The 11,261-nt window shown below is 33.6% G+C and overlaps 1 protein-coding gene across 1 annotated transcript; it reads right to left on the reverse strand.

The window, feature by feature from the left end:
- Positions 1-239: 239 nt before the first annotated feature.
- pdk2a (pyruvate dehydrogenase kinase 2a) lies at positions 240-10,729 on the reverse strand. Its single transcript, XM_056469315.1, has 11 exons — positions 10,541-10,729; positions 9,470-9,611; positions 8,707-8,778; positions 8,283-8,467; positions 8,099-8,188; positions 7,883-7,960; positions 6,417-6,493; positions 6,227-6,325; positions 4,156-4,266; positions 3,127-3,240; positions 240-2,822 (listed from the first exon to the last, which is right to left on the reverse strand). Exons 1-11 carry the CDS (start codon positions 10,656-10,658, stop codon positions 2,679-2,681), a joined length of 1,230 nt encoding a protein of 409 aa, XP_056325290.1. The 5' UTR covers positions 10,659-10,729; the 3' UTR covers positions 240-2,678.
- Positions 10,730-11,261: the final 532 nt, after the last annotated feature.

Raw genomic sequence — 11,261 nt, forward strand, 5'->3', positions numbered from 1 at the left:
GTATTATTATTATTATTTTAATGTTATAATGTATTATTATATTATAATGTATTATTATAATAAAAGTGTGTTTGTAAACATTAATACACTGAGTTAACTAAAACTAACAATGAACAACTATTATTTCATTAACGTTAACAAAGATGACTGAATACTCTAATAAATGTATTGTTTATGTTAGTAAACACATTATCTAACTCTTAACTAATGCAAGACCAATGAAAGACTCCACCAGAATGTAAACTTGACACAAAAGTGTGTTTATTTCTCTTTATATAGACATCATTTAGTTTGTCTGGAAAACTTTTACAAAAATAAGATTTAGATTTTTTTTCAGGAATAACAAAACAACAACAAAAATAAATATAAACACAAAATATGGTCCTTACATGTAAGGTTATGTGGTGCAAGCTGAAAGCCGATGGTTGATTTAATACAGTAGGCATGCTCTCCAAGGAGAAGGCTTAAAATTAGCAGCTCTAATTTCATGCTGTGTGCTATTTGAAGAAACTAGCAACTGAAGGCCCGCAAAACTGAAGGACGCAAAATTCTCTGAGTGCACAAGCTAACTTCAGTCGATGAGGTATCTAAAATGCTTCAGCACGTTTAAGAATAAACATTAAAGCACCAAAGACTGTTTGAAATGCTCCGTGCATAATTTATAAGTGTTTCAAGTTTACATCAATGAGATTATCTGTACAGTACATTCAATCCGGTTCTAAACACATTTTAATTAAAGAGATAGTTCACCAAAAAATGAAAAAGTACTTACATTTACTTTCCCCAGTTGTTCAAAATCTGTATGACTTTATTTCCAGTGCTGAATATAAAACATTCTGAAAATTATTGCTCTGTAAAAAGCGATTAGTTTCCCTAAAATTATGAAGAAAATGAATAATGACAATAATTCTAAAAATTAAGTTAAGCCAACTTAACAGTTACAAGTTCAACAGGTTTACTCACTTTTTTATAGTAGTCAACTTGTTGATTTTAAGGCAATGGGTTAACTCACTTTTTAAATCCCATTTTACAGTGTGGAAACCAATCGATATTAGCCATTATTAAAATAATATCATTAATACTGTCTTTCAAACTCATACTGTATAGGCTTGAAACAAGTGTAGGGTCAGAAAATAATAACAGAACTCTCATTTTCTGGGTGAACTGTCCCTTTAAGAGAAATACCATGGATCACATTGACATTTGGCCACACAGAAAATACAGCTACAAATATGGCCTCCGATCATCTTTCTTTCAGCTTTTGAGTATGGAAACTGCTGTGTTAGCAGTCACTGAATTACAAGTGTTCCTTGATTTCAACATTACTAAGTCTGTGCAACATGTTTTTAAGTATACTTTTATATAAATGATCCATCCGTGGTTGCATATTGACTTATTTCCTCATCTTGGCCCTATCCTACTGTACTTCTAGTAATGTTTATACATGGTATTAAGATGCAGTTTTGTTGAAAATGGGATGCACGTTTTCTTTCAAAAATCAAGAGCATTTTCATACACATTAAATCATATGAATTTGTATGAATATGCAAAAATAGTTACGTTTCTTTGTGAGATCATACATGCATTTGTCATTGCATATGGTTATTGAAGCCTGAAGGGAATAACTGATATCACCTACTAAAAAAAGTGATACTTGTAAGGCATGACATCACGCTGAAAGCTTTTCCGTCAAAATATAATAGTTATAGTGAAGTATACTGCATCCTTGATTGATTTAAATTATATCATAATAGGACAAGACATGCAGTCAGTCAGAAAAGGAAAATATGGTCATAATACGGTCAATAATAATATAGTCATAATCAACATCATAATCAAAATACGATCATATTCTTCATCCAAAAGAAGAATAGCTGAAATTTGATTTGCATCATACCCAGAATACTGATTTCTACACTTTTATGAGTGCAGCAACTGTTATTTAGTCTTAAAATATTAGTTAGGTGGCTTAGGTTTTATTGTGAATTCATATAAATCTACTGTGTTCTGTAGTTGCTAATAGTTTTACAGTAATAACTATATTTTAAACCTTTTATAAATTGTTAAATTTGAATATTTTTTTTAACGAAAAGACCATTTTTTAAATGTCATCAGCACTGTTTGGTAGGTCTTTTTTAAAAAGTAAAGTTTTAAAAGTATCAAATTGGCTCCAGTATTGCAAAAATCCTAAGCAAACCCTACCTGTGATCAGAATCAACAACATTGTATTTCAATACCAGCTATAAACAGGGTCTTTGAGTTTATTTACTCTTAAGTTCCTTGAAACAAACCAGTTCCAATATCTAGTCTAAACCGTCCTTTCCTCTAACCCAAAACCTGCCCGATTGGCTGCCTTCTCCACACTGAAACCTCCACTTAACACAGGTCAGTTGAGTGCATAAAGCTGGCACTTTGTTGTTCCGCTTCATGAGAGTTAGTATGGTTTGCGTGTAACGCTGTGATAAAGCCTACAGTAGTTTCTCAAACCAAGAAAACAAACGATACAATCATGGTGCATAGAAAAAACCATCGCATGCGACATCTAGAGTATTGCTGAGAGATTACGCCGCTTCACAGTGAGTGGAAAACTGGGCTTCGGCCATGAGAACATCGTGTCCATCCCCACTCACTTATGTCAGTCGCTCACTGAAGGGTCTTATATCCTTCCTGGAGGCTCTTCATTTGGCCAGTTTGAACACAGCCAGGTCCAAAGGCTCTCGACTGGGTACGCACCAGTCATCTGCACCCTGTGTGACTTCATAATTTCGTCGAGCAGTCTTATTAAACACTGGGAGTCTCTCAACAGAGTCAGTGGATAAAGCCTGAGGGGGAAAAAAACATGATGTAATCTGTTACAACACAGTGATAAGTTTTCCAAGTACTCGCGAGTACAACAAGTTCCCTGTGCTTTTACATTTAGCAATGTGTTCTTTAAGGGATAGTACAAGTGCGCTCTTACAAATGCAGTAAAAATCAATCAAAATGTATGATAATACCCAGTTGATTTTCATTGCATGGATAAATTTAGTTTATTTTTGTTCAGTATTTTTTCATACATCTTCTGATCCGAAGTAAAAATATGAATGAATTGGAAACTATTCAGTTACGTATAGGGTGTAAATGTACCTTAAGGTGAATGACTGCATCAGTGCCATGGCCCTCCATAGAGTAGAGCTGGAGGTCACCCTGGAAATACTTGGCATAGAGTCGAGAAATAGGCAAACCATAACCAAACCCAGCCTGTGGACAAAAGATGACTAAAATTATAAAGAGGCACTGTATTTGATGTGCGGTTATAAGTGATATCACATTTAAACACACATGAACACAAAATAAAATCGCCAAAATATGAGATTCAAAATCTAAAGATGCATTTAAACACCTGTCTAGTTGAAGCAGATCATTTTTACACAAGGCAATCTTCTTTTATATATTAAAACCACTAGTTTGTATGGAAGCACAGATTTTAAAATAATATCACTCATTATTAATATCTTTACATTCATTAATTTAATTTATATTTCATACTATGGTTTTATTTTTGTTTTTATTTGTACATTTACATTTTTTAGGTCTGAAATGTTAACTCATTTAGGGATGCACCGATATGGATTTTTGGGCTGATATCAAGAAACGATTACTCTTTAGATTTGGAGGCAGATAACCGATATATTAGCCAATAAATATAAATATTTCAAAATGTTATATTTTTATACCGTGAACAACTGATTTTATTTTAAAAACGTCATAAAAGTTTGAACAGATCTTAAAATAGCCTACTCAAAACAAAAAAAGCAATAATTTAAAAATTGCAAGGTGATTATATAGACCTATAGTCACGATTTCACATGAATCAGCATGCCAAAAATTGATTATTTAATTTTCTTTGCATAGCAAATTAACATGCAACTTGACTGTTGCATCAAAATAATAGGTTAAATAACAAAACGAGAGGCAGTCAATTCTGTACAATGACAATCTATCAGCTTAAAGATATCGGCCTAATTTTGATATTGGACCGATAACAATAACATTAAAAATAACATTTATCGGCCGTTAATGATATGGCCGCCAATATATCGTGCATTAATACTATTTTTTCCTGTACTTTGCAATTCCTATTTGTATTTCAATTTCAAAGTGCTAAAATCTCACCAGAGGAGCCCTTTGTTTCTCATCCATCTGCGGTGTTGGTGCTGTGGAGTACATGTAACTGAAGAGATTCTCCATCTTCCTGAAAGGAACTCCACCACCGCGGTCACTCATCTAAAAAACAAAGAAAACATTGTAGGAATAAATATATAGTAAATTAAAAAACATAGACATTAAAAACAGGCTAACGATGAGAGGGGAAGAGCACTTTGACCCCAATCATGACTGGTTAATATGTACAGTACATGTCTCAAATCAGTTTTGTCAAGGTAACCAAACAACAAGGCCAGTCAGCTCTTCTGTACTGTGTTATGCAACAGCAGGTGTTTCACTCATGGGAACATGACCGACTGCTCTAGTTACATCAGACTAGAATCAATAAGGCAGGATTAAAATAGTAAGTCACAATAACTTTTTCTGTCAAGACCACATGCTTGGAAAATATATATATAATTTAATAATATAATTAATTAAATCCACAAAAATAAAAATAAAATGTTTGGCGTTAACTTACTTCAATTAAAATGTATTCAATATTTTTATGAAAAATTAAACACATGCACTTCAATTCTACATTGATTACAAAGATTTATAATTTGAAAAAAATATTGATTTAAAGCATGGTTACCACTACTCAGTAGATTAAGTACATTAAGAATAATTTGGAAAAAAAAATACAAATTAAAATCAAAGCAAGGCTAAAACTTTGAAATTATTGTAGAATATTCTTAATTGTTAAGAAAAAAATACCTTTTTCTATCCATCTATCCAGAGGAAAATATTTTAAAATAAATTTTAAATAATACACATTTTTTTTTTAATTATCTAAATAATAAATCTAATATTGTGTTTGGCCTTCCTATTTTGATTGGTTAATTATTAAATAATAATAATTAATTAATTTAAATATATTATTTTCTCCTAATGTGGTCACTGGGGTGTTCTCAAATAATTTGACTTATTTTGTTAGAATGGTTCCAAAATTGCTGTTTGTACAAACCAAAGTAAATCCAGTGGTGGAAAAAGTACAGAAAAATCATACTTAAGTAAAAGTACCATTACTTGCCCAAAAATGTAGCATAAGTATCTGTTGTAAATAATACTCAAAGTTTAAGTAAAAAGTAGCCCTTTCAAAAGTACACAAGAGTAGTGAGTAGCAAATATTACGCTGTATAAAGCTGATGCATTTACATGTAATTTGTGGATATGTAAACGTAACATTCTATAGAGCATTTAGTTATTGCCCAGCAGGCACACAACATCGTAAGACATTAATATTAGGTTTAATTTAGGTCGTGACGTCAAGCGACCAAAATTTAATGTCTAGTCAGCGACTAAGGATAATGTTAATTTGACGTCCAATAATGACGTCAAATGACATTAATATTTGGTTGATTTAAGGTTGTGTTGGAAAGTGGCCAAAATCAACGTCGAGCCAACATCTTAAACCAAGATTTGGTATTTGGTTGATTTTAAGTTGGACGTTGGACAATAACATCGGCCTGACGTTGAGTTAACGTCAACCCGATTTCATTTATTAAAAAAAATAAATACAACGTTCCCAGGAAATAGGGGTACAACATCAATCTGACGTCATGTTGATGTGCTGTGCCTGCTGGGTCTTTAAGGCCATTTCGGTCATCATACAGTAAACACCCGTCATCTTTTTATCAGTGACATGCATCTAAACAGTCTCTGGGTCAATGCATGTTAAGATTTTCTAATCCCATAGATAAGAAAAAATTAGGTAGTGACTGCAGGTTGAAGAAAACTAATGGAGTAAAAGTACCGATAGAGCACTAAAAATTTACTCAAGGCAAAGTAAAAGTACACATTTTTTAAACTACTTAGTAAACAACAATTTCTCAGAAAAAACTACTCAGTAATTAGAGTAGTTTGAGTAAGTTGTTGTGATTTGTTACTTTACACCACTGAGTAAATCCAGTAAAGCAGTTGTAAATATCTCAATATACACGATACAAAGAAAGTATTCACCTAAACGCCATTTTTAAAATATTAATTTGTTTACAACATAATGATAGCACTGTAATAAGCCATTCTAGAATCAAATCACCTTTATAGTGAGGTCTTCGCCTCCTACAGCCACCATGACTTGAATGGCTGGAAGATTACTGCCTTCTTTATGGTTCTCAATGGTTGCTCTCATTGCATTCTGAGGACGAAAACACACTGTCATGACAACATTCAGATCTTACGTAAACAGCGATGTATCTGGGCAGAACATGAGATGGGTTACAACTCACCTTGAACAGTTCAAACAGTATATGGTACAGATGGGAAGGCACATACACTATGCTAATAGGCTGGTTCCTATTATTAGCTGTTAAAAGAAGAACAAAGAGACAGTGTCAATATTGTCTATAGCTGATAAGACGTCTATTATCACCGCTAAGCTCTGAGCAATTAGGCGTAAAACATGTAAAACCAATATAAGAAATACATTTTAGACTCTGGGCTCTTACTTAGTGCTATGGAAAAAACTAATGGACTATACTAGACTATCCTCGGTTTTCCGCATTATTGATTTATATTTGTTTAAGTGAAATGTCATTTTTGATTTATTCTGTAAATTACTGATAACATTTCTACCAAATTTCAAATCCAAAATGTTGTCGCATAAAATAACAAAAAAGTAAAAATAATTTGCAGCACATTAATGATGTTTTAATCTTTAACATACACTACCTGACAAAAGTATTGTCGCTTATCCAAGTTTTAGGAACAACAAATAATTAGAAGTGGCTTATCTAAATGGCAAAGGCCTCTAGATTACGCTTATTTTACCAAATAAAATATGATCATGCCTTGATTTTGAATTACTTCATTAGGACAGTAAGGTCTGACTTTGCTTAGACAAAAGTCTTGTCACTTAACAGAAATAATGTACAGTATAAAATATAAAGTCATGGTGCAGTGAAAAAAGAATTAATATTGTGTTTGACTCCCATGAGCTTGGAGGACTGCATCTATACATCTCTGCAATGACTCAAATAACTTATTAATACAGTCATCTGGAATGATAAAGAAAGCGTTCTTGCAGGACTTCTTGCAGGCTCAATAATGTTTATGTCTCATGACTAGGCTGGCCAATCCTTGACCTTCTTTGCTTTCAGGAACTTTGATGTGAAGGCTGAAGTATGAGAAGGAGCGCTATCCTGCTGAGGAATTTGCCTTCTCCTGTGATTTGTAATGTAATGGGCATAACAAAATGTCTTGATACCTCAGGCTGTTGATGTTGCCATTCCATCCGCAAATCTCTTGCATGCCCTCATACTGAATGTAACCCCAAACCATGATTTTTTCCTTCACCAAACTTGACTGATTTCTGTGAGATTCTTGGGTCCATGTGGGTGCCAATAGGTCTTGTGCAGTATTTGTGATGATTGGGATACAGTTCAACAGATGATTCAATCGAAAAATTTACATTCTACCAAGTTATTATTTGTTGCTCTTACAATTGGGATCGATGACAAGACTTTTGTCAAGTAGTGTATGTGGTATTGATATCAATATGTAGTAGAATAATAGTGATTTTTACACAATATCACAATATTTGTATTTGAAATATGGAAGAAACGATTTAGAAGTTAATTATAGAATAAAACATGTTAGCATTTTAGTCAAATAAATCCAGCAAATCTAGATAAGCTGTGAATTATCACTTTACACACAATTTAAGATGAATAAAATGATATTTCTCTGATCTTACTGTTGAGTTCTTGAAGGTCCAGGTCAGGTGAGTTAAGGTAGTATTGATCACAAAGCATCCTGGCACTTTCATATGCATCTATATTTAGAAAAATGATGACACAATATCATTTTAGAAACATATAATAGTGTCTGAGTGTTGACTAAACAAACGGTTCATCGATTTTTGAGATGAATATCTGACATAGACACGCTCTCAATGTTTGTGAAAGTATACCTTTAACAACGTCTGCCACTTGACAGTGAGGGTCTATACTGCCAATGGTATTGGGGTGAACTGGATTTGTGGCACCATCAAATACAAGAGCTAAAAAAAAAACAGAAGAAAAATATATATACAAGGAATTTAAGATGTAAGGACACACTTTGGATTAGTTTGGGGAAAATATGGTACTACTTACTGTGCTGGTTGATGAGCATTCGGATTGATATCCGGCTCAAGTAGAAACGGTCCAGGAAATACTGGATATTCTGATTAGTGACTGGATCTTGACCAAATACTTCTTTGTATTCAATCACACCCTGGGCCATTGTGGGTACTACATCATTGTGTCTGTTGCGAATGTTTACCAGAGCAGCGACAAACCTGTGAAAAAGTTAAAAGTGTGAAAACATGCAATGAAATATATCATATTTAACATGAAATTGGATTTCTTTAGTTAGATTACTTTAATTTAAATGCACGCCTTTCAATTCTAAATGTAATAAAATAAAAAAAAAGCAAAACAATGCAAAAAATATGGGTTCTAAACTGGTTAAAAAAGATAATATCTTGTTTTCATTTAGATTTTCTTCATAAACTGTACTATTTATGTTCCTACTTACTCTTCTAATACACTGTGGTCATCGGGACTTTTCTCCAGGAATTCCAAAATCTCCATCAAACTCTGAATATACCTTTGCAACAAATAAAAGCAGGGGTTAAACTGATGTAAATGATTTAAAAAAACATTAAAACAAGGTTATTGTGAAGACTGCATTTATCATCAAATAAGTTTGATGGGAAAAGATGAAATATTTGTGTGGAACCCAGCATTTATTACAGTGTATAATTACATTTGTATTATAATATTGACCAAATATTTGTGAAAAAATCTAAATCTGACATTTTAATTAATAGAGATGACACCACACTGATAAACATATTAAATACAAAGACATGGCCTAACATCTGAGGAAAACAACGGTTAAACAGTTGCATACCATGCATATTAATGCTAGACTGTTTTGTTTTGGCTATGGCCAGGTTTCCAAGTTTCCACTCTTCAGAAAAGGCAACAACAAGAGGGGAGTGTGACGCGGTCAAGCACGAGGCAGTGAAAGTAGGACAAAGTTCACAGCAGAATCCCTTCTTGAAGGAAGTCTATCCCACCAAGTTGATTTTAGGGGAAAGTTCAAAACGCTCTCTCTCTCTCTCTCTCTCTCTCTCTCTCACCAAGTTCAAAGTTTGGCCTAGTTTCAAGTGTTTACGAAGCATACTAAAAATAAAATGCATTCCTCTGGCTATAATCGTCTTTTAAACAATCCGTCATTGCAACAATAGGGATGGATTAGTTTGTGTAGTAAAATGTTCTGCAACTTAACTCACCAGCTATGCACCATTTGCACAGAAGGTGTGGTAAGTAATCTTTTGGGGAGCAAGTTGATTTCTTTCATGATGTTTGACAGACGAACGGGCAACTCTTGCCTCAAGAAAACAAAAGACGTTTTCTCGCATGCATTTGTAGAGCCTGGAAGAAAGCAACACGTAAAACAAATAAACATGACACGCTGGTCAATGTGACAGAGATATATCACAAACATTTATGAAGTGTTTATGTTCAGGACGTACACAAGTAATGCGAACAGTCGAACAGAAGTGCATAAATATTGTAGTGTTGCAGGACAAAGACAGCAGCTGTAAAATGACGCAACACTTCGCTCGTATGAACAGTAGTGATTGGATTTGTGAGTCATTTCAACGAATCGGTTCTTTAGAACAGTTCGTTTCAAAAAAACAGGTTCAATCCCGTAGTATTTGATGCTTTAAAAATCTTAAACAAAAAAAGGTGTTATTAGGAATGTAATAATTAATTTTGCGTCACAGCTGCATCCATGATGGACATAATTAAGGAAACTAACGTTAATGTATTTCTGCCTGATTTACGCAGTAAAATAACGTTACAGTCACATGTAAAACAACTCTGTTGCGTTTTATTTGTCATCTGCTATTCGACTATTACAGCAAACTTGTGTTACTATATGCTTAGATGAGTTTCAAATTGTGGAGTTCAATATTCTGTCCGCTATGTGAGTGCACCGTTGAAGATTCGTAAACAAATTCAGATTGACTCTTTGAATCAGTTCAGTTTGCTGAAAAGATCCGAATCAAAGGTACACATTGTTCTATATTACGACAAACCGCTGGTAAAGCAGCGCAAAATAATCATAAATTAGATGTTAATAACACTAAAAACGTGCAATGCAGCTAACGTTATAAAGTCATGCTCGTAATTGAGGACTATAAAGAAAATAATATGAAGTGATACAACTGCTACAACTGACTGACGTTACAAGACCACATTCACTAGCAGCGTTATGCTCATGATATGAAGCTATTTCTTCATAGCATACGATTTCATACCCGACCAAAATAATAAAGTATATAAAGTATACTCACCAAAATCAAGAAACTGTTTCATTGAAAGCGGAGAAGGTGAAAATTTGGAGAAGTGTTCAATGTGATGAGGCACATTGGCCAGCGCAGCATTCTTCATTATAAACCTGACGAACTTCATTTCTCTGGCTGGGTAGAAATCAGTTATAACAGCTGCAGATATCCAGTTTATCAATAGCTGTGCTGTGATGTTTACATATGATGGTGAACAAGGCAGCTGTTTTTCCAAGAACACCCAACAGCCAATCAGAACCCGAGATTCATATTACTAATCCAGATCTGGCCAATAGAACTCGGAGGCAGGGCCATATGCTGTTCATGACCCTATAAATATAATCATTCAGCACGACATAAACACGTGAGTGTATTGCATGAGCAATGCGCGTTTCTCACCCGAAGAAACACATTTGTTTTTCCACATCCTAAACTTTAGTGATCATATCAGAGTGAAGGTATTGTGTTAATAATATTGTAGTTGTATTATTATTTTGGCATATTATGCTGGAGTGTAATTGCCACAGTTTATAAATTAATCAAGTGCAGCAAGGCAAGTAGATTTAATGAATTAATTTCAGTTAATAAAATTGAATGATTCATCGTAAAATTAGGATAATTAGGGAAACAACTCATAGAATAATGATGAAAACTGTGGCTTTAGAACTTCCCAAAACATTTAAAAAATATTTTGACTCCACTTATCTTTTTCAGAACAGATACAAGGACA

This window comes from Danio aesculapii, chromosome 12, assembly GCF_903798145.1.
Source record: "Danio aesculapii chromosome 12, fDanAes4.1, whole genome shotgun sequence".
Taxonomy (NCBI): domain Eukaryota; kingdom Metazoa; phylum Chordata; class Actinopteri; order Cypriniformes; family Danionidae; genus Danio; species Danio aesculapii.